A 24,808-nucleotide genomic window follows, 5' to 3' on the forward strand; every position below is an offset into this window, starting at 1 on the left:
ATTTATTCCTGTTAAGGGAACATATAAATATTTATCTACAACTATTTTTAAGTTGTTCTGGGCTTTCACTTTTTACCTATATATATTTTTAAAGATTTTATTTTTTTTGAGAAAGAGAGCATACACAAGCCAGGAGAAGAGGCAGAGGGAGAGGGAGAAGCAGACTCCCAGCTGAACAGGGAGCCTGATGCGGGGCTCAGTCTCAGGAGCCTGGTATCATGAAGTGAGCCGAAAACAGATGCTTAATAACTAAGCCAACCAGGTTCCCTCACCTTTACGTTTTTTTTTTTTTTTTTTTAAGATTTTATTTATTTATTGAACAGAGGTCACGAGTAGGCAGAGAGGCAGGCAAAGAGAGAGGAGGAAGCAGGCTGCTTATAAAAGAGAGCCCCATGCGGGACTGGATCCCAGGATCCTGGGATCATGACCTGAGCCGAAGGCAGAGGCTTTAACCCACTGAGCTACCCAGGCACCCCTTACCTTTACTTTTTCTTTTCTTTCCTTTTTTTTTTTTTAAAAAAATAAGATTTTATTTATTTATTTATTTGACAGAGAGAGCACGTGAGATCACAAGTAGGCAGAGAGGCAGGCAGAGAGAGAGGGGGAAGCCGACTCCCCGCTGAGCTGAGAGCCCAATGCGGGACTCAATTCCAGGACTCTGAGATCATGACCTGAGCTGAGGGTAGTGGCTTAACCCACTAAGCTACCCAGGCGCCCGAACCTTCTAGTTTTAAAGTAGGTTCAAATCTTCACAAATAAAACTCTCTGCTCAGCAGGAGGCCTGCTTCCCTTCCTCTCTATCTGCCTGCTTCTCTGCCTACTTGTGATCTCTGTCTGTCAAATAAATAAATAAAATCTTTAAAAAAAAAAAAAAAAACTAGAAGGTTCATTTTCATGTTTTGTTATTCAGTGCCTGACTGCCAGCTCTGGTAGTTTATTGTGGCTTCAATTTTCCTAGCAGAAATTACAATTTGCCGCAAAGCAATAGTACTGCTTTTTAAATTTGCCTTTCTCTATTCTAAAAGATAAATATATTTTAAAAAATACATAATAGGGGCGCCTGGGTGGCTCAGTGGGTTAAAGCCTCTGCCTTCGGCTCAGGTCATGATCTCAGGGTCCTGGGATCGAGCCCCGTATCGGGCTCTCTGCTCAGCAGGGAGCCTGCTTCCTCCTCTCTCTCTGCCTGCCTCTCTGCCTACTTGTGATCTCTGTCTGTCAAATAAATAAATAAAATCTTAAAAAAAAAATACATAATAAAACACATATGTATACACACAGTGTAAATAATACATACAAAGTGATCATCTCAGGAAATGAGAAGATTATTAGTATCCCAGAAGTCACATGTGTATTCCTTCCCAATCATTATTTCCTCCCTTCCTCCAGAGGAAATTATTACTTGGACTTTTATTGGTCTTTGCAACCTGTTTATATATTAAATGAAAAGTATAAGTTAGCTTTACATATTTTTATTTTATATAAATGGAGTCATCAAATTTATTCTTTTGTGACTTATTTTGGTCAATATCATATGTGGGGTTTGTTCTTGATAGTTGTGTGTAATATTTGCACATTTGTCCTTGCTGTACTGTTTTTTTTTTAACTTCAAAATTCTATGTTTTATCCTGAATGTGTTTTGAAAAGATAACTTCATTTCTTCCCAGTTTTCCATGTTTTGAATATTTAGATGGAGCTTAAAGTATTCCTTTTTGGCAGAGCATGAGTTTGGAAATAAGTTGTTACTTTACTCATTGTCCTTGGCTCAACACATTAAAAATGTTCCAAAAAGATTAAACAGATTCCTTACATATGTAATGAAAATCATACCTGATAATGGAGGGAACTTGGGAATCCTGCAAACTATAAACATAGCTATTGTTTATCATGGCCTTAGTTATGAGTGTCCTTTTTAAGATATGACTGCATACCATTGTATTCTGTTTGTACCTTTGTATTTTGGACAGTTATAACTAAGATATATTAACTAGTCTCAAATTTTTTGGTTTCAGAAGTCCTTTTATACTCTTAAAAATTAATAAAGTCTCAAACAAGATTTTTTAATGTGGGTTATAATTAGCATATACATATACAGTTAGCTTATTGACCTGGGTATCCATCATCTTGTTGTATCTGAAGATGCATCTCCAGCAATATAAAATATTCACATAAAAAGTTATTTTCGGTGTTGTTGGTAAGTGTGAACTATTGGACAACCTAACTGCTTATAGATAGAGAGTGCTTGAATCTCCTGTGGTACACCCACACATTGGAGACTTGGCAGCTTTAAAAAAGAGAGGAGGATCTCTAATGAGCTGATACGGAATGATTTCCTGGACATCCCATTAAGTTGAGGAGGGGGAGAAGCACAAAAACCATTTGTTGTATGCTAATCTTTGTATAAGAAAATATACACATATCTGATCTTTTTTTACAGAAGAAAACAGGAAGGGTAAACTAGAAAGTAGAGAGACCAGTAATCTATGGGAGTGTTGGGAAGAAGAATGGAAAGAAGGGGGAAATGGAATTGGGGTGGTGCATTTGAAGAGAACCTTCTCTTAGCATATCTCTGTAGTGAATAGCTCTGACTCTCAAAACCACAGTAATATTTCACATACTCTAAAACCTAAGTAAACAAAGCCAATCAGATGCATTGGGGGTAACCAAAAGAGAATACAAACACTAACAAGCAAACTTGTTTTATAAACAAATAATACAAACACCCTCAAAGGGGCAGGGAGGAAGGGAACTAATCTAAGTAGCTTTGGAAAATATTTTCTTGATTGAATGCTATTAAGCTAAATAGAACTGTATATAAATCTTGTAATCTAGTAATGTGTTTCTCACAGACGATAGGCTAGCCATTCTGAAAGTACTTGATATGTGTAATAGAATTCAAATAAATATTGATAATGAGGGCTGAGGTTTTCATTGTTCAAGAATTTATAAATAAGTAAAGTGGGAAGGCTTAAGTGAGCCTTGTGGTGTTAGACTGGAATCAAGAGATATTGTGAAGTCATGGTATTTAATTTATATGCAGATAGATGTAGAAATATTACTGCTGTGTGTATGTGTATGGAGTTATTGTACATGCTTTTATTTCCTAACTGTCCGTTAAGAGGGCTTAGAAGCAATATGCACACCTAACACCCAGATTTTGTTTGCTGTATACCTTTCTCCAGTGAAATGGACCAAGGCATCTTGGAGAAGTAGTTGATTTCAGGGCTGGGGCAGGGAAAATAAACAGTGAGCCTGGATAACTTTGTGGTTCCAGAAAATAGGAAAGTGCTCAATAGAAAAGTGGGGGCTTGTGGAAAGAACATAGGAGCCAACGTAAAGGAGCATCTGATAGCTAGCTCATGCTCAAACAATTTGAGTTAAAAAAAATGATAATATTTTAATCCATAGTATGAAATAAATATTCATGAGTCCATACTGATAAAAGTAATCAAATGCAAAAGTTAGTGCAGGAGTAAGGATAGCTCTTTTCCAAAGAAGATTTCTAATTAGTAAGTGTAGAAGGAAATAGATTTTAAATAATCACCGTGAAGCAAACACCTCAGTAAGAACTGTTGCAGACAAGATCCACTGATGGTTGTGAAAATTAGTGGGTGAACATTTAAATCATGACAAGACTGGCATAGTCTCAAAATATATTCCCTAAGATGTTTACTAATGTAAGACTGTAATGGTTCAGTGAATGGACCTAGCAGATACCTTAACAAAATGATCAAGGTTAACATTACTAGTAGTCAGATATACTGAGAAAGAGACAGTATCATTTTCATGTTGTTCTTTCTCCAAAATAAATTATTGTAGTCCAGTCATGAGAAAATACCAGGCAAATCCACATTCTGGGACATTTTATAAAATAACTGTGCAGGGGGCATCTCGGTGGCTCAGTGGGTTAAAGCCTCTGCCTTCGGCTCAGGTCATGATCCCAGGTTCCTGGGATCGAGCCCCGCATGGGGCTCTCTGCTCAGCAGGGAACCTGCTTCCCTTCCACTTTCTCTGCCTGCCTTTCTGCCTGCCTGTGATCTCTGTCAAATAAACAAATAAATTTAAATAAATAAATAAATAAATAAAATAACTGTGCAGGATACTTTAAAAAAAGGTATCAAGGAGGGCGCCTGGGTGGCTCAGTGGGTTAAAGCCTCTGCCTTTGGCTCGGGTCATGATCTCAGGGTCCTGGGATCGAGCCCCGCATTGGGCTCTCTGCTCAGCAGAGAGGCCTGCTTCCCCCCACCCCCTCTGCCTCCCTCTCTGCCTACTTGTGATCTCTGTCTGTCAAATAAATAAATAAAAATCTTAAAAAAAAAAAAAGGTATCAAGATCATGAAAGACAAAAACTGAACACTGTTATAGGTGGGTTGGTGGGGACTTAGAAGAAATTTAAGTAAATGAAATGTGAGATCCTGGATTGAACCCCGAGACAGAGGACATTAGGGAAAAAATGTTGAAATTAGAATAAGGCCTTTAGTTTGGTAAAAATTATTGTACTTTGGGGCGCCTGGGTGGCTCAGTGGGTTAAGCCGCTGCCTTCGGCTCAGGTCATGATCTCAGGGTCCTGGGATCGAGTCCCACATCGGGCTCTCTGCTCAGCAGGGAGCCTGCTTCCCCCCCCCCCCCCGCCTGCCTCTCCGTCTACTTGTGATTTCTCTCTGTCAAATAAATAAAATCTTAAAAAAAAAAATTATTGTACTTTGGTAAAGTATTGTCAGTTTCATAATTTTGATCATTGTTACCATGGTTATGTAAGCTCTTAACATGAGAAGAGGTTGGGTGGAGAGGTATATGGGAACTATTACTAATTTTGCAGCTTCTCTGTATATTTATAATTAGTTCAGAATAAAAAATTTATTTAAAATTGTCATTGACGCTCTTTTCTCAGCAATTTTAGTTACCTACTTCACTTTCCCATCCCCTTAAAAGAAATGAGCTATCAATTTCAAAAAACCTCTTACCTCCAAGCTTAATGATACAGGATAGATATGTTAGGCTTTTGTTGAAATAGTGTTTCTATGTTTGCAATGCAGATGTTATTGTGTTCTCTATATTGTTTGATATCCTAAAGGCTTAATTTAATGTAGAATTTAGTTGAACAAGTTGATTGTTCTGAAAATTCGACCCAAACTGTAAAGCCATGATACGATAATATGGCTCTTTTGTTAGAGCTGATGTACTTTGACTAGTCTCTATCCCTCTAAGATATTAAGCTTACTTTTCACTCATTTTCCTTGATGTCTTTCATTTATTCCATATAAATTCATCAAATGCTTTCTAAGTGTAAAGTTCTATTGCTAGAGTTGGTTATAGTAATGAAAAGTCTTATTTCCTGTCCTTCTGGAGCATATTGTCTTATGGTGAAGACAATACACCATAACAATAAAACTAACCAAGTAATAAATAGAAATTATGGTAAATTAATTAGGGGGACTTGAGTTTAAAAATAATTCTGAACTCCATGAGAATCAGTGACATCATCTAGAGGTAAAATATTAACAGAAGAACATGGAGTTAGAGTTGAGCCCGTAAGGTCCTCAGTAGGTAAAGATGGGGTTGGGTGGGAGAAGGTGGTGTTTGAAAGGAAACAAATGTAAAGACCAGTTGAGGTGGGAGGGAAAAGGAGAGTAAGGCATTATAGAAGGCAAGAGAGAAGATTGTCTCCAGAGAGGGAGTAAATACTTCTTGCTAATGGTGCTGAGAGGCTGAGAATGAGGACAGCATAGTTGATTGGTGTGGTCCAGTGTATTCAAAATGGTCAAGAGCAGTGGTGGTCTTGGGTTAAAGTAAATAGATGTCTTCATACCGTATTGACCTTGGAGATAGTTAAATAGTCCTATGTTGATGCAGACACTTCCCCTGAACAATTTTTCTGTCACATACTCACCAAAATTCACTGTCCTAAGGTCACAAGGTCTTTGTAATGTCTTTCTTGGGTATATACATAACTAATGTTAAGATTTGATTATACGATGGTTAAGGTGTTTTTAGTATGATCCATACATACATTTAAACTATTCTACAATTCCAGTTGATATTCACAAATATAGGACATGAATGATAAAAGTAATGCAGTACCTATTGGCAGTGAGTCTTTTCTATTATCATGTTTTTTAATTATAGTGCCTCTTCCCTTGATATTCAGCATTTAATTTTGCCGAATTTTGTTTTCCTTACTCAAGATCTTAGCTCTGTGTTAAATTAGTTCTGAGTTGTTTCATTAATGTTTTTTGTAAGCTCTATTTTACTTTACTTGGCTAAATAAGACTTCAGGATAATCTGTAGTTGTCCTCAGTAAACATTTATTGAGTGCCTATTATGGAATTGTCACTGTGCTGAGTGCTGTGATATGCTGGATATGTCAAAAGGAGTGTTATTGTACAGTTTATGAACTACAGTAATTGCTGTATAAAAAACTGAAACTAGGCAAATCCCAACAAGGGCTTCTTCCTTCCTAAATATACATTATATGAAAGCATAATCTTTGCTGATTTGACTAATGGTGATGTTGCGATTAGAAAAACTCTCTCTTGAAAGCCTGCCCATCTTCTGAGGTTCAGATCAAATGCTCCTCCGTTTTATGCACCCTGCCTAAGTCCTCACAGTTGGAATTAATCAGGCCCTGTGTTGTAAATCTATTAGACTTTGTTTCTGCTTTGATTTCAGAGCTTATTTTCGCTTACTTTGTATTATATACTAATAATCTGTGTGCTGTTTCCCCCACATATTTGAGTTTGGGAACCAGGTTTTGGTACATTGTACATAGTCAGTTTTCTATAAAAAGTGTTTATTTATTTCAGTGGCATCAGGAGATGTCCAGAACCTTCCTTGTTCACAGGCATTTTAGCTTGGCCTTTGGAGTCTCCCATCAACTGAACCTTTATTTCTAACCTAATTTTTAGGTGAGATACTTACTAGCATAGCTACTATATCCTAGAGAAGCTGATAGTGTTTATGTTTCTTAAATACGGTTTATTGATTTTCTAATCTATGCTCTTTTTCTTACACAGAATCCTTTCTCTTTGGATTTCCAGTTTTACCACCTAAAGATTCTGGCTTAAAATTAACCTTTGTTGATGATCTCTACATTCTGTTTTGTTATTATTTTATTCCTTGTTCCTCAGCCTGTATGTTTAATTGTACTATATTGTTTTCTACTTTTTAATGTTCTATAATTATTCCTGTGTGATTTAATCACTTTTCTCTTCTCGACTAGTTTCTATCTGCCTTAGGTTAAGGGCTATTTAAACATTTCTTTTCAGAAATATTGAAATAATGTTTTAGGTAGGTAACCATTCATTAAGTGCAGCTATCATTGTTACAAATAATAAAATTTAAAGATTTAGTTACAAATTAAAAATTTAAATTCTTAAATTAAAAATTTAATTGAAAAATTAAAAATTAAAAAAAAACTTGTATGATGCTACAACATTTAGCGACCTAGTATTCACTAAAATTTCATTGGTTACCCTTTAAGGAGTTTCCGTATTTTAACAAAGGAAATATTGGGTTTTCGGTTAGTTGAGAATATTTACCTTAAATATTTTTTTTCTTTAAGCAATAACACTCACTTTGGCTTTTGACAAAACTTCAAGTTTTAGTCATAATCTAATAAGACAAAGTAGTCTGAAACAGGGAGGGGTGAGAAGCTCATATCAGTAGTAGTTTAGTGCTTTGTTTTTATTTATAACAAAGATAAGTATTTGAATTTAACCTTGAGAGAGGCTACCGTCACAGAGATTAATGGGGCTGCTGAAAGAACACTGAAGCTCTTGTGAGTCAGCTCTCCTGAGACCAATGAATATTAAGAATAAAGTTCAAAGAAAGTGAAAACAACAGAAATAGAGATAGGGAAACTTTACATATATTTAGGCATATTCTCTTTTTAGATGCATTATCGGTGAAACATTTATGTTTTTCTTTAAAATTTGATTGGATTTGCTCTGTCAAAAATAATTTTTCCATTTTAGCAGGAGATTTTTTTTTTTCCTTTCTGAAATGAAGACTACTTATCTTTGGTTTTCACATTGGCCATGGGGATACTTATTTAAGAAAACCTTTAAAAAAAATTAAGAGTGTCTGATACCTTTCTAGAAATACTATGGGATGCATCATCTGATTAGATACCTCTGATCTATTAACAATGTTCTTGTAAAAATCAATTTTGGTTTCTTAACAGACATTCTCGACCTATTTAAATATTTAATCCTGTATTATTTCTTCCTCTTTAATTAATTTTTTTTCTTGGCAAGACAGTTCTTTTTTCTGTCTAGAGTATGGGCATAGGTGGGTTTTATGGTGTTCTCGGCAAATATTAAGTAGAGTTAGGGATTACACTGGAAGAGTATACATACAGATAGCATCCATTTTAACAACCTTTTGCATAGTTGATGGAATTAACTTGAAAATTTGGTTTTCCTGCAGGTGAAGCACCTACTCAAATTGTTGGCGTGTGTATGATTTTTTAAAGCTTTTAGCCCAAACTGTGCTGCTTTTTATCATTTAGAAAAAAGCAAAACAAGTCATAAAATCATTTTAAGGAACTCTACAGTGTTGAAATGGACTCTATAGATACTTTTCTTTGGCCAAAATTCAGTTCTGTTTGATAGCCAGTGAAAGGTACTGAAGGAGTGTTTATTGATAATATTCATGTGTAGGTAGCCTACTGAGCTGCTTCCTGCTGTTAAATTAGACCTAGTCTATGGAAACCATTAGCCAACACCCTTTTAGCTTATTACAAGAATCCTCTCCCTAAAATAATGAGTAGTTAAAGTTACATCTGGCACTAAAATTCTTACAAGTACTGTGTCCTCACTTCAGTGAAATGAATGGTTTAGTCCTTTCTTTTTGTTGTTGTGGAAACCCCTCTTTTATATTTGGAAAGTGAAGTCTCTGAGAAGATTCTTTTTATTTTTGAGAGAGCAGAAGCAAGTATTATGTATCCCCTTTGCCAAGACCTCAGAGACAAAGGTCATTCTCTTATGGACCACATCAATTGTTTATTATTTTAAGTAAAAGATTATCTTTGGGTTTTTGGTAAAGGCTTTGAAAATGTATGCTTGTTGTTTTTATAAACGTTATTAATCAGAGGAGATGTGTAATAAGATTAGGCAAAGCCTATGTCCTTGCTTAAGTTTCTGATACCCAGCTCCCAGAATTTTTAAGATAAGAACCTGGCTTGTCTACATGGATATTTGTACAATATGCTCTGTAAAAATTATTTTATATGTAAATCTTTCTGTTTCTTTAATGAAACCCATCTGCTCTTGTTCGACTTTGATTTTTAACTATTAAGGTCATAACAGAGTTCTCTAAAACAGGGGAGATATTTGAGGGACTTTGGACAGAAGAGGGAAGAAAATATCTTTAAATTTTGACCCCAAGCATTTCTTTAAAATAAAAAGTAGTTGGTGTATAACTAGTTTCTGTCTCTGTGTTAGGCTAGCTTTCTTTTCTTAAAATTGACTTTATCAATGCATCTGGCTTCAATTTTTTTCCCCCAGTAAGCATATGAGTAGTTAGTAATTGAATTCTGACATGTTGAATGATTTAAATGATATCTTCTGCTGTGTGTGTATGCTTGGGGGATGGGGAAAAGGGAGGAAGAATAAGCAGTGGGGTGGAGAGTAATAAAGAATTACTGTCTCTTTACGTTAAGGATAATGGATAGCAGTTAACATTAATATCTTTCAGAACATGTTAAAGCCTTTTTGGTAAGTGGTGTTTACTCCATAAGAAGTAGCTCTTAATATTAACCCAAAGAAATGACGTCCATAATCACGGCAGAGTTCAAGTTGGGAAAGGGACGGGTGAACAAGGGAGGCTGGGTTACCTTGGATAATCTGTGGGAGATCTGCAGTGACTTTCCCTCTGCTACTGACAAAGGGAAAAGTTTAATAAGATCTGTCATTATCAAATGATTTCTTTTTAGGTTACTGTAGTATTGAACCTTTTTCCCTTTTAATTTTGATGGTGATATTTGAAGAGGACAAAATATTTTTTAACTGCTGCGTTGTTTGTTTTGCCTTCACTGTTCTTATTGAATGTTTGGTTTGAGGGAAAGGCAGTGGAGACTAGAGTCTAACAGCTGCAGTGGTATGTAGTTGATGTTGACAGAGCTAATGCCAAGAAGCAAAGTTCAGATGAGTGTCAGTAGTTGTCATATGGGATTTGCTAGAATCTGGTCTTCTTGTTAATGTGTGTTAATGTGTCACAGCTTTTGCCCTAATTTCTCGACTGGTAGCAGTCTTCTTATTTAAGGATATGAGGAATTTTTTGGTAGCTTCCCACTTCCTTTTTCCCTTTACTATCCGTCCAGAACTAGTCACACAAACCTCCTGCTTTGAACCCTATGCTCTGTAAATGAAGTGGTCTTATTTGACCTTATTTGGTAAGTGTAGGTGGCATAGTAAGTAGGTTTCAGCACCTAATTTAGGTGTAGGAAAACTGGTCTGTGTTAGTTTTGATGAGTGCAAACATAATTTGTAGCAGTTGAAGTAAAATTCTAAAGATACTGCTTTCGTTTTAAGTGATAAGAACTATTTAAAATGGTGAAGCATGTTTCTTTCCTGTCTACAGATAGATTTTAAGTGAGTTACAGTACATGTCTAAATTTTGGGTTGCCTAACTTGGTTAAACAGAGTGAAATTCCAAGTTACAGTAGGTGAATGCAATTCAAGTTTCTTTCTCTATGTAGTTTTCGCCCCCCCCACCCAATGCTGCCAATTTGATATTCTTCTAAATAATGAGGGCTAAAAAATTGGATAGCTCCAAACAGTACAAATAATTCACCTCTTTGTAATTTTGAATTAGACTAGTTTTTTGCTAAATTTTATGTTTTGTTTTGTTTTGTTTTTTGCCTCTCAAGAGTAAAATCAATTTTAATGAAAATTCATAATGGAACAGAATTTAAGGAGGGTCTTTAGTCAGTGGGGGCCAACAAGACCAGGAATACTTCATTCTCATAATTACCTTAAAATTGGGTTTATTGCCGAAAGAGCATCACTAAAATGTGAAGACTGAATTTATTAAATAACTTCTATTATATATAGCTCTTTAAACATCCACCAAGTAATTTTTTTTTTTAGTTGACCTCTGATTGATTGGTATATCATTGAGTATTCTTAGTACTGAACCACTAACAAATTGAATTGGAATCCTCATCATTTTTACCTTAATCATAAGAAAATATTTCATTAGAACTCAATCCAATTGCAAGTTTTATTCTGAATAATTTGTGACAAAAGGCATATTTTGCTCATCTCATATCCAATGGGTATTCTAATTTTGTGTAGTATTTTTAATCTCTGCCTTTTATATTTTAGGTAATCTAGTGTCATTCGGTTCCATTTCAATATAACCTCATAAAAAACGCTCTGTTTTTCTGGTAAAGACCCTGTTATCCTAACAGGTATTTTTCTGTCAGGCGCAGTTGTGATAATCACTGTTTTCATGCCCCATTGCTTTGTTGATAATTCAGTTTTCTTATGCTGGAAGTATATTCTAGCATACTACGATAATCATCTTCCAAGATGGCCCCAGATCATCCTTACCTCCTGGTGTTCAAGCCCTTGTGTAGTTCTCTCCCACATTGTATCAGGATTAGTCTGTGACCAATAGAAAACATTAGAAGTAGAAATATGTAACTTATGAAGCTAGATCATAAAAGATACTGCTGCGTCTGTCTTGTTATTTTGGGTCACTTGCTATGAGGAAAGCCAGGCGCCATATCATAATGACACTCAAGTAGCCCTGTGGAGAAAAAAAGAGGCCCCTTGCCAATAGTTATCACCAACTTGCCAGCCATGTAAATGGAAACAGGACCGAATCCTGACTGACATCTTGACTGTGACCCCACAAGAGACCCTGAAACCAGAACTGTTTGGCTAATCTGTTTTTGAGTTTTGGACCCACAGAAGCTGTGCATGATTAAAAAAAAAATGTTCACTGTTATTTTAAGCTGCTACGTTTTCAGGCAATTTGTTATATAACGGTAAACAACTAATACAGGTACTTTATATCCTATGTATTAAAGTGATGTGCCATATATTGAATTTTTTTCCTTGAAATCCAGTTTATTTTTCTCTGTTGGAAGAAAGTTAATGCTACTTGAATTTGTTTTATTAATGTTACCTTTCAGTGCTTTAGATTGTTAGAATTTTAGGCAGTTTGCCATAAGGATTCTTACCTATGTAACTCGTATTTCTATGTTAATAGGCTCTGAGCTAAGAAAAGAGATGAACTTATTTTCTTTTAAAGCTTTTATTTATTTGACAGAGCGAGAGAGCACACGCAGGGGGAATGGGAGATGGAGAAGCAGGCTCCCCACTGAGCAGGGAACCCAATGCAAGGGTCAATTTCAGGATCCCAGGATCATGACCCAAGTTAAAGCAAATACTTGACTGACTGAGCTACCCATGCACCCCAAGAGATGTATTTATAACATGTGTTCTAGTTATTGCTGTGTTGTCCAGCAAAAATAGAAATGTGGGTACATATATAATTTTGAATTTTCTAATGGCTTCATTTAAAAAACTAAAAGGAAACTTAATAATTTTAATAATGTTCTTTATTGAATTCAGTATATCCAAAATATTATCATTTCAACATATAATCAATGTGAGGATTATCACGTGACTTTTTTGGTACTGTCTTCAAAATTTAGTGTGTATTTATGGCACATCTCATTATTTGTGTTGTCTAATGCAATAACCACATGTGGCTGTATTAGACAACACAAATAATGTATTTGCTGTATTAGACAACACAAATAATGTATTTGCTATAACTGTATTAGACAACTCAAATAATGTATTTGCTGAAGAAGATTTTATTGCAAGCTAAAGCAGCAAGTCTTAGAATGGCAGGACTGCCTCATGATTTATCTTAAAGACTGGTGTATGTGGGCTTTTTAAAAGAGAAAATAGAATTAAATGCGTATAGCATATAGTCAGAGCCTTAGGATGTATCTGGTATAATCACTGTCACTATCTGAGCGACCAAGAAGCTCTTCCCAGGGGTTTTCTCACATCCCCTTACTTCCTCCAGCCTTGTGTTAACAAAAGCAGAAGTGGGCGCCTGGGTGGCTCAGTGGGTTAGGCCGCTGCCTTCGGCTCAGGTCATGGTCTCAGGGTCCTGGGATCGAGGCCCGCATCGGGCTCTCTGCTCAGTGGGGAGCCTGCTTCCCTCTCTCTTTGCCTGCCTCTCTGCCTGCTTGTGATCTCGCTCTGTCAAATAAATAAATAAAATCTTTAAAAAAAAAAAAAAAAGCAGAAGTATACGAACTCCTTTGTGTTTTGCACTTTCTGAAAGTGCTATACCTTACTGACATTTTATTGGCTTACACATATTTGGAGAAGTGGGTGGTAACTGTCACTTTTTCTACTTAAAGTTTAGGAGTTGAATAGAGATTTTTCTCTTTGTTCAAACCAAAATACACCATTAACTGTAGTGTAAATGAACAGTTTTGTCACTAGAATTTTGTGTCAAACTCTATCCCAAAATCTACTCAACTACTGTTTCCATAGGTATTTAAAAAAAAAAAAAAGAAGAAGAAGAAGAAGAAACTATTTGCACAGAAAGGGGAATGGGAACAATTTTCAAAGCTCTTGGCTTGGTGCTATGTCTTACACATATGCTATTGGTATATTTATGCATTAGGTATTTTCATAATAGCAGAACTTACTGGAATATTTTATCTCTTTAAAAAAAGTTCTTATTTAAAATATTCCGTGGTTACCTAAAGACTGGAAAAGAATTTCTCATAATTTTGACCTGCTATGCAAATAAATTATTTGCATGACGAAATTCAACTTTTGAACAATAAACTGAGGAAGAGAGTGACTTGAAATTCATATATTTTTTTTCACCATTGGCACTGTCTTGAGATGCATTTGCCTAGTATTTTCTCTTTCCAGTAAATAGTTAGTCCATATGTTTAGAGTATCCATACCTGAAATAGTCACCACATTTTTAACTATTTCCAGAAATTCAGTATTCTTATTTATTTGCATTATCTGCTTTTCTTTCAACATTTTAAAATTCGATTTTGAATTTTTTTCTAACAGTGCTTATTTATATAATTTACAAAGTGACATAATACTGCATGGCTTATAAAAGTGATAGTCCTCTACATCATTCTTGTCTAACCTGGATTCCTGCTCCCCTGAGACAAGCATGCTTTCACCCCCTTTTCTTGTTTCTAATACTGTTTAACACTTCCACCTCTCCAAATGACTTTTTTTTACTATTGTTTTCTTATTTGGACATTAATTATCTACTAACTTCTTACTATGAATGATGAGGAATTAGCCTTTCTAAGCAAGTCACCACACATACTTCCTTCTTTCCGTCTTTCTAATATAAGTTTTATATTATTCTGTCTCAGGCACATAGTATATTATGATTACATTTCCTCTACTGTACTTTTATTTCTGGTGGTAATAATAGCATTGGGTTTTTAAATCTGTTTTATTATTTATTTGTATACATATCTCCAGTTCATTCCCAAATTCCTTTCTCCTACTATAACATTCCTCTCAACATTGGTAATTACAGAATTCATAAACCCTTACTTATTAACCTCATAATCTGTTCATCCACTGTTTTTTCTTGGAAACATCTTTCCTTGGGTTTCTGTCCTCTCCTGTGAATTCTCTTTATTCTCTAGGCTTCTGGTTACCCTGAGATTCCCTTCACTACTCATTTATGGTAGATATCCTTTTTTTGGGTCCCATGTCTTCCTCTTTCTAGGTTGACTTCTTAAGTTTGATGGACTACATCCCTAGTAGCTTTCTGAGAGAGTCTGTGATTTTAAGATTTTGATTTTGCATTCTTCCCTTACATTTGATGGATAGTTTGGATATAGAATTCTAGATCAGAAAGTATCTTTCCTTCAGAGTTTGAAGGCATTACTTCAGTTGTCTTCTGATTCTTGGTTTTACATAAAAAATTCCAGTGCCTTCCAATTTTTTATTCTTTGTGGACAATCATTTTTGGCCTTTCTAAAACTTAAAAATCTTTTCTCTAGATTCTAAACATAAAAAAAGGTAGAATACCCATATTATAGTCTAAGTATAATTAATGTATTTAATCTTCAGTGAAAGTGTAAGAAAAAGGAAGGCTCATTATAAATATGATCTAGCAGTGTGCTTAGGACCTCAGTATTTGTAGAACTAAAAGATTCTATTCATTCCTGGCATTGGCTCAATATTTTACTAAATAAAAAAGATTCAAGGTGTGTAATTCAGTACAAAGAAAACTTCCTTGGTTTACCTTAGCAGGTATCTATTAAGATTTTGAAAATAAGACTGGAGCCACATTTTACTCACTAGATGGATTAAGTAGTTATAGACTTTGTTGGTCTTGGTGTTGAATGTGATGAGAATATTCGCTGTCTTCATTCTTTTGTTACTACCCTGGTTTAATACAGCTTTCTTGGACTGCATGGTTCCATATGTTATTTTACATTGATTTCAAATTGTATTATAAGTTATATAATTTACAGTATTTAATAAATAATATTTTAATAGTTTTCTGATTTTTATTTATGGTATTTCTTTTGTACTTTGTCCTTATTATGGACATGGATTTTGAGCCATCTTTACCATTAAGTCCAGAAAGTTTTCTTAAATAAATGGCCTTGTACACAGAGCTCATCGGATAGACTCTAATTTTTGTACTGGTTTTGATGAAACTTTCAGTATGAAAACTGATTTTCTGGATTATGACAGATTACTAAGTATCCTCTCTCTAAAAAAGTTTTACTGATAAATCCACAAAGCTATTTTTCAGCCAGTGCAGAAAAGCAGATAATCCTGTTTGTTTGAAATAGGTTCTGGGAAGTTATCTGGGATAAGTTTTTCAGCCTCAGTTTAGGTTAGAATAACAGAAGCCTCTCAGGAGATCTCTCAGAGACAGTGTTAAGAGTAAAGAATATCACAGACTGGACAAAAACATAATAATATTATGTTATTCAGAACCAGTTGATAATGGGAAGCGTTTGTGTTTCTTTTTGCTTACAGCAATCTGTAATTCAGAATCCCATGTTACTACAAATAAAGTTATTCATTGGAGTTTTTGAGAGGGTTGAATTCACTGACAATTGCATCTGTCTCTTTCCACATAATCCTTCTGTTACATTTCATATTCTTTGAATCAAGAGGAACTATGTTGGACTTTGTTTCTATTGTCCCTCTCTGCTTGGCATTGTTTTAGAAATGTTCTACAGTAACTTCAGCAGTTTTGGAAGCTGCACTTAGCTGCTCACAGCAGGCCACCCGGAAGCATTAAGATTTCAAGAAAAAACATTTTTTGATACAGCTAAACTGCCCTTATAAGAGAACCTTACTTATGGGGCTAAATCAGGTTATTTTATAACATTTTCTCCTAGAAAAATGAACACTTAAAAACGAATGTGCCATACATTACTGAAATGTGAATATTTTTTTAATCTCATTTTTTTTAGTTGAGAAAAATGATAACAAAAGATTTATCAACTTTTGATTATGAAAGATGTTAAATAGTAAGCTATTCTTTCAGTGCTAGGAGAAAAGTCTGATTTACCTTTGACAGATTTCCAGTTCTGGATTTCTGAAGACAAGGTTGTTAGAAAGGACTTTCTGTGCCTTACACTTAACAAGTGAACTACAGTCTAATTAAATGAGAGTTGCAAAGATGAATGACAAAATCCTGTGATATCTTTTACTGATATGAGTATTCTGAAAATTGGAGAGTGTTTCAGCAACTCTTGTTCTTTTGTTTTTAATTTAATTGTATTAGTAAAAGATAGCACTTTAGAATCTTTCGGTTCTAGAAAAATTTCAAGAGGAAATACTTAATAATAACCTGATGCATCTAATTCTTAATACTGCTTGAACTCTGCTTCATTTACCCTTTTTATTTTAAGATCTTTCCTTTCTTACATGTTCTTACATGTTCAAAATCTGTAGGATTTAGGCTTTCTTTTAGGAATCTATATTTGCCTTCCCAGGAGTTAATTTTTAAACTTATTTAGAATATCAAGGTTAGTGGGAATTGGTTGGCTAACTAAATTACTCATCCTCAGCCTGATCACTTATATCCAGTGACCATTTTTAGTTTTCTCTAGGAGATTAAGATAAACCTTTGATGTCTCAAAATCATTAGGAAACTACTTTCTTTTTCATTTTTTTTCCTTAATTTTGCTGACAGTTGTCTGTGTGAAGAATATAATCTGAAAAATCATGCTATTTAACTTTTTCATCAAGGCTGAACTTTGTAGGGAGAGAATGTTTTGATATTAAGTCTTATTACTTAGGCTTCATCAAAGCTGGCTTAAAGCCCAGTTTAGAAAGTAATTCAGAAACAGCTTTGTGTTTTTAAGTAATCAAGCCCTTGCTGCCTATGCTGTTTAACACAGTTTTAGTCTCTCTGTTTACAGAGAACAAATCCGTCACTAATTTCTCTTGCTTAACTAACTTGACCTTTTGCTCTTAATAATATACTTCAACCTCCTACTATACTTCTTTTCTTCCCTTGTTCTTTGCTCTGTGAAGATATCTTTCTGGCTTGGATTTACTTCTGGAGGGAAGGATATTTAATAAGCAAATAGTCCTTTCTTGATAAATAGTCTCTCCTTGGGTTAACTAATTAGTCTACTTCACCTAGTCTTCCATCGTTTTCCAGGACAGTCTCCGTAAGAAGGATGACAGGATTGAAGAGCTGGAAGAAGCACTAAGAGAAAGTGTACAGATAACTGCAGAGCGAGAAATGGTGCTGGCACAAGAGGAGTCAGCCAGGACCAGTGCTGAAAAACAGGTCTGCAATTTCATACAGTTACTGGCAATGCTGCTGGTTAAACACAAGGTAAAACCCAACCAGTATAGTATAGGTCAACTGTACATATGTTCAGAGGGTTTCGAAAGCACTTCATCAGGTGTAAGTACTTAAACCTAGAAAAGAATTGAAATAAGAGAATTGCATAAGAACGAATTGAAATAAAAGAATTGCGTAAGAACGACTCATGTTAAGAGTCAATGCATTAATAAATAGGGGCTTATTTCACATACATGGGTGTGGTATATGCTCTTGTATCTGGTGAGATGGAATGGAATTTGTCTATTGTGAGACTGGTCACAATCCTGATTTTAAATTGAATGGGAAAACACAAACATTTCTGAGTTAAAATGTTAAATTTAAATAACAGTTTATTTTATACCCTGCCTTGTTCAAAAGAGCAGTTAAAGTTATCACAAGATATTGACAAGGTTAGTAGCAAGTATGAAGGACATAGTTATCATGGGACTTCAGAGCCCCAGAGCAGCATGTCTCAGCCCTGAAGTGACTTGCTAAAGACTTCTGCTGCTGCTGTGTGTGGTGTTTGCTCTATATAGTTTTTACGTCTTTTAGATCCCTGTACACTTGCTTTTGACTTTTTGTTAGGAAGGATAAGTAAAATTGGGAAATGTGAATGGAAGAAATGGTTCTAACAAGAGAAGGCACTGATCTCAGTTCCTAGTGTGAGTGTGATTGGAGGTTTTGAATGTCCCTTAGAGATTCATGGCATGTAATTTTTTGTTATTGTTTCCTTTCCATTTCTTTGTTGGAGAACTATATGTGCTAAAAAGGTAAAAAATTCAATGAGAGGGTAACCTGAATCTTATGGGGAACCCCCATGATGAGACCCCCTGTGGTCTTGTGAGTTAAGGTAGTTGCACAGCAAGGAAGTAGGGTACATTTTCAAAGGAGACATGATGTAGTGTGTGCCATAAGGGAGTCCCTTCATAACTGTGTTAGGATGAAGATATGCTTTCTTTGTTGCTAAATATAGAAAGAAAGACAAACTGATAGTTTTTAGTCAAACTGAAGAAAAATGGAACTTTTCACAGTCTTTCAGTGCCCTGTTCCTACAAAAATGCCTTATCCACTTCTAATTTGAATATTTCCGGATACACAGTGAATTAGAGCTTGGGTAGTAGAGAGCTTCAGAGAAGGGATGGTGACAGTCATTGATCCAGGGTGAAGAGGGATTTTCTTTTATCTCGATTTACCTTTTTTATATTCTTACCTTTATTTTCAAAATGTCCCCATTTTTTTTTTTTCTTTAAAGATTTTTTCTGCTTGGGGATCCTTATTTAGTGACAGGTCTCACATATCATGTAGGAATGTTGGCCATTGATGATTATACATCATGTCATTATGGCATATAAATTGCTAGTATGTTTTTTAATTTTAAAATGTTTTTTTTGTGTGAACTAGTTATAATTTGCTTTTTGGGGGGTTGATTTTTATATATTTATGCATTTATGTAGTATTTAAAACAGATTTATTTTAGATCAGGTTTTTTTGTTTTGTTTTGTTTTATAGTTTACAGAAAAGTTGAGCAGAATACATGGAATTCCCATCTTTTCCTTCTTCCTCCTCAGTTTTCCCTATTGTTAACATCTAGCATTGGTGTGATAGATTTATTAGAATTGATGAGCCAATATTGATACATTATTAACTGGTCCATAGCTTAAATTTTGGTCTGCTCTTCATCTCCTATAGTTCTGTGGATTTTGCCAAATGTCTGATGTCATGTATTCACTGTAACAGTATTATGCAGAATAGTTTAATTGCCCCAAAGATCCTCTGTGCTCCACTTGTTCGTCCTTCTTCCATCTCCCCAATCCTTACCTTTTTCCTGTCTCCATAGTTTTTCCTTTTCTAGAATGTCATATAGGTGGAATAACAGTATGTAGCCTTTTCTAACTGAGTTTTTCCATTTAGCCTTGCACTTAAGGTTCTTCCAGGTCTTTTTGTGGCCTGGTAACTCCTTTTGTTTTACTTCTGAGTAATTTTCCCTTGTATAGACATGCCACAATTTATTCCTTCACCTGTTGAAGAACATCTTGATTACTCCCAATGTTTGGCAATTATGGATAAAGGTTCTATGAACATTTATGTGTAGGTTTTTGTATGGACATAAATTATCAACTCATTTAGGTAAATACCTGGGAATTACTGGATTTTTTTTTATAAGACTATAGTTAGCTTTGTAAGGAACTGTGAAACTGTCTTCCAAAGTGGCTATATGTAATTTGCTTTTAATTGCATGCTTTTTCTTTTTTTTTTTTCTCTTTCCTGTTTATCTTTTTTCCACCATTCTGCTACTCACTGCCTTTCTGAAGCTGTTGAATGAAATATTGCATGAGACCAGTCATTTGGGCTCTAGGTGGTTTAAGGTATGAAGAAGCTGTTTTCATGTTTGTATTTCTGAGGCCGTGTAACCTTCATCCACTGTCCCCTCCTGCTGTCATCTTCTGTTCTTATTTTTATCTTTTTCCATCCTTTAACTCCACTGTTAATTTTACTGATACGTAATAATTGTATATAATACCAAGGGACTCTACAGATACTTAATTTGAAATATCTTAAATGGGTAAAGCTTTTTTGGCTGGGGATTTTATTCTTATTATCTATTCAGGTTCAGAAATTATCTATCTCTTATCTAAATTTAGCCTCTGAGAAGAAATAACTCCCTCTGATAGAAGGAGGCTATCTATATCTCTTGATTTCTTGAAGAGCAAAGCAAAATTGTTTGGGAATAATTTATTTTAACTAAAATAAAATACAGAGCCTTTTAAAGTTTGAGAGGGGAAAACTCACAAAAGAAAAAAATGTCTTCTTATAGGATCCCCTTATAGTTTCTTTATTCCCAATACTACATGCTGTTCCATATTGAGCCCATGCCCCAAATGAGAAATTGTGTAATGATCCCACGAAGGAAGATGTCCTAAAGCCTGTGTTGTCAAATGGAGAGATGAAATGAATAATCCCATGAGGGCAGTCCCAAGGGCTCTGTTTACTTTAGCTTTGTGCTTTTCTACATGGATTTTCTTCTTCTGAAACTTACCTCTGCTCAAGTTTTAGCAGGTTTTGTGTTTTGTTGAACGTGAGAGTCCATTTTCTTAAAATGAGACTAAAGTAGAATCTGTTCTCTAAAGTCTCAGGATTCTGAGGAGATAGGGAGCAGCATCTGTAGTTTAGCAGTGCTGCTATCAACTTAAATTTAAATGCAGTACATGCATGGAGTACTGGGTGTTATCTGCAAACATGAATCATGGAACACTACATCAAAAACTAATGATGTATGGTGACTAACAAAATAATAAAATTTAAAAATTAAAAAAAACTTAAATTTTTGAAATGCTTTTGAGTAAGTTTATTTTTTGAAGAACCTTTTTGCCAACTATATTGCTAATTAAAGTTTTAAAAAATGCCTCTCAAGTAATATGGTATTTTTTTTGTGGCTCAGTAAGCTGGGTTTCTATCTGTTCCTGAAGAGTATTTCTTTTTTTGAGCAGTGATAAAGATATATCCTCTCAGTATAACTGAAATTTGCACATGAATTCTAACTTTTATTTTTATATAAAAGCTCATTTTTAATAGTGTTACTCATTTTTTAAATTGCCATTTTTGATGATATTTGGCTTGAATGTTAAATATAAATTTTGACCTAGAAGATCATAAGGTTTTACCTATGATTTGCAAGTAGTTATGGAACAATGAGCATTTTTTAGGGTTATATTCTCAACCCCCCCCACATCTGTATATTAAATATTGTGCATTCCAATAATTAAAATCACTTGAACAGCAAAAATGGCACTCTGATTAAATGGCTTATTATAGCTTAACAGGACATGTTGGACCCACTTGGTTTTTTACTCTGAATCTCACAGAATACCCAGCTGCTTCTTTTAGTGTTCAACTTCTTTTCCTTCCCTGGCCTTCACTGCCAGTAGTTCTTGATTCTTTATTGTGAAAAGGGGCAGTAGAGTCACTTAAATTTGATCCAGTCTCTTTGCGTCTTACAAAGTTAAATAGCTAAAAAGAAGTAAAATAAGAAGCTAATGGTATGTATGGTACATATTGGTGGCACATGCTTCATTATGATTCGCTTGTTTGCTTCTCGGTTCCGTTGTTACTTTTGAAGGCAGTGGATTTTTTTCTTGTGTTTCTGTCTTCTTCAGTTTCACCTTAATCAAATTTCTTATCCTCAGCCATGTCTGGTTCGTTAAACACAGTCGTGGAGGAAATGGAGCAAGGTGCAAGAGTGAGTGGGGTCCAGACTGCAACTGGCAACTGCCAGGTGTCCCATTTTTTTTCCTTCTTAAAGATTCATTAAATTCTCTATTGACTGCGAATCTATTCCATCAGTTTTATAGCATTTATCACCATGATACCTAAATACTTTCTAAACAGAACAAGTTACCACTACTGAAGCATCACTAGTAACTGGGTAGCCTGTGGAAGATGATGTGTGCTAATAAAACTATAGTTGTACTCTCCAGTGCTTCTCATGGCCTTCTTACTTTTAGCTGTTCCCAGAGTTGACAGTTTATTCTTTGGCCATATAGTCATAGTCCTGTACTGGTCTGAACATTTGTAGTAAGCTATATTTCTCATTTTTTTAATTAAATGGCAGTAATGCTCAGAAAATAAAATAATGATCCTTTTACTAATGCTACTCTTTCTGCAAACATTTATTGACTACCTTGTAGTTTTGCAGATATTACACTAGGTGCTGGAAATAGAAAGGTAATAAAAACAGTCTCTGCCTCAAGAAGTTAATTGTTTATTTGGAAAGACTGAAGAATGAACCTATAATTATGGTTCAGTTTGATAAGTGCCGTGGTAGTGATCTGAGTAGAGAGCATTAACAGTAGAAGAGGAGGAGCAGGCATACAATCCCGATTGGAGAGGTGCATAGAAGGCTTCCTGGAGGAAGTGACTAATGCATGGGCTGAGTCTTAAGAAGAAATAATTAAGCAAAAAGGAGGTGGAAAGATATTGACCATAGTCCATTTAGAGGGATCAATATATGTGAAAGCTGGAAGCCTCGGTAATCTTTAAATAGCGGTTAGTAGCTATAGTTCAGGATAAATATGTATGCCACAATCTGTGGGAAGGAGGGAGGTGTTAACAGTCTGATCATGCTGAAGCATGTTTAGTCAGATGTTGTGCTCCAGCATTTAATTTTATGATCAAGGCAGTGGAGAACTATTGAAGCATTTTAAGTACATAACAATATTTTATCAAGAGTTTGCTTCCTCATTCATTCATTCATTCATTCAGCAGATCTTTATTGAGCATCCAGGGGTCTCTGGTGGCCTGGGGTAATATATCATGGTGTAGAAAGCAGCTGTGGTCTCTCCCTTGAGAAAGCTTATAGTCTGCAGAGGGACACAGACACTAATCCAACAAAAAAACCATTTAATCACAAGTTACCACGAAGTACTGTAAAAAATTGAAATAGGTTTTCTATAATTTGGTGGAATTTGGAGAGGTTAGAACTTATTTTTAATTGAGTGCTCAGAGAGGGTCCTCTGATAAAGTAACATTTAACCTGGGTCTTGAAGTGTGAGAAGCCTGCCATGTGAAGAATGGGGAGGAATTAGTGTTTGTGACGGCAGTAAGGTGGAAAGAACTGGACATGTGTGAGGATGACTGGTATGACTTGGGGGGTGGGAGCACCGCAAGGCATGCGGGGCCTTAGGTAAGGGGTGGCCAGGAGTTGGCATTTTTTTTAAAGTGTTTGTTTGTTTGTTTGTTTGTTTTTTACAGAGATCACAAGTAGGCAGAGATGCAGGTAGAGAGAGAGGAGCCGGGCTCCATCCCAGAACCCTGGGATCATGACCTGAGCCAAAGGCAGAGGCTTTAACCCCCGGAACAACACAGATGTCCCGATCTGGCATTTTTTTAAGAATGGTAGAAGCCATTAAAGAGGTTTAATCAGTGCATGACATCCACTGATTATGTTTTTAAAAGACTGTCTGGCTGCTAGTTGGAAAATGAATTCCACAAAACTAAGAATGAAGCAAGAAGATCAGATGAGTTATTAGAGTAGCCTAGGCCAGAGTTCTTCAAACTGAGGTACACATATATCTGGAGATGGCATGAACATTTTCCAAAAGGATGCATGGGCACAGGTGCCCAGCTTCTAAACATCCTTTTCCTTCAAATTGATCTGCCTTAAAGGGCACCTAAGATGAGCAGATTCTTTTTACTTCCCTTTTCATAGTGTGCATCCCTCACTTTACAATAGGTACATCTCTCCCGAATCTTAGTGTTTTATATTCTTGTAGGGAGGGAAAAAAAAAAACCCCTGGAACAGTTACAAACAGATAATTGCAAATATTGGCGTTAAGAAGATGGATCAGAAAATTCAGATTGTTTATAATTCTTTGTTTTCAATAGAATTGGATAACGTAATTAAGTTGTCAGCTGATAGATAATTATAAATAATTTTTAATAATAGGCTACTGTGTGATTTGGTGCATATAATTCTGAAGGAGTGCAAAATATTGGGACATACTGCTATAAAACATTTCCTTCCATTCCTGTCTATTTATATAAAGGTTTCTTAGTCTTATGAAAAGGAAGCATGCAATAGAATTGATACTGAACCCTGAATGAGTAATACTCATCAAGGAATAGCTAAACTAATAAAATAAAAATTCCATTAATTTCATTAAGATAAATATGTTTAATGATATGACACATTTTTAGTAAAATTTTACTTTTCACATTTAATATGTATTTCAAAATATCACATATATAAGTTTCGATTGATCATATGTTATTAGTAGTTATAATAATCAATCAATTTTGAAAGAATTTTTTAATAGAGTTATGATGATAGGAAATGTAAATATGAAATTTAAATTTATTTACATATCTTGTTGGAGAAAAGTATGAGAGAGGATCTATACAAACAGTCTAGCATAAAATAAATTACATCATTATAAAATTTTAGGAAGAAATGGAACAGAAATACCAGGTTAAAGAG

The 24,808-nt window shown here is 35.1% G+C and overlaps 1 protein-coding gene across 11 annotated transcripts in view; it reads left to right on the forward strand.

Annotated features, from left to right (window-relative positions):
• The window catches only part of ERC1 (ELKS/RAB6-interacting/CAST family member 1), a 561,256-nt gene that overhangs the window by 246,205 nt on the left and 290,243 nt on the right, over positions 1–24,808 (forward strand). For 8 of the 11 annotated variants that reach the window (XM_044228946.1, XM_044228948.1, XM_044228945.1 and 5 more), the window contains one exon: positions 17,665–17,796. The exons of the other annotated variants lie outside the window; for them this stretch is intronic. In XM_044228946.1, coding sequence (XP_044084881.1) covers positions 17,665–17,796 — 132 coding nt within the window. The remainder of the gene's footprint in view (positions 1–17,664; positions 17,797–24,808) is intronic. 11 annotated transcript variants of the gene reach the window in all.

This window comes from Neovison vison, chromosome 12, assembly GCF_020171115.1.
Source record: "Neovison vison isolate M4711 chromosome 12, ASM_NN_V1, whole genome shotgun sequence".
Lineage (NCBI taxonomy): Eukaryota > Metazoa > Chordata > Mammalia > Carnivora > Mustelidae > Neogale > Neogale vison.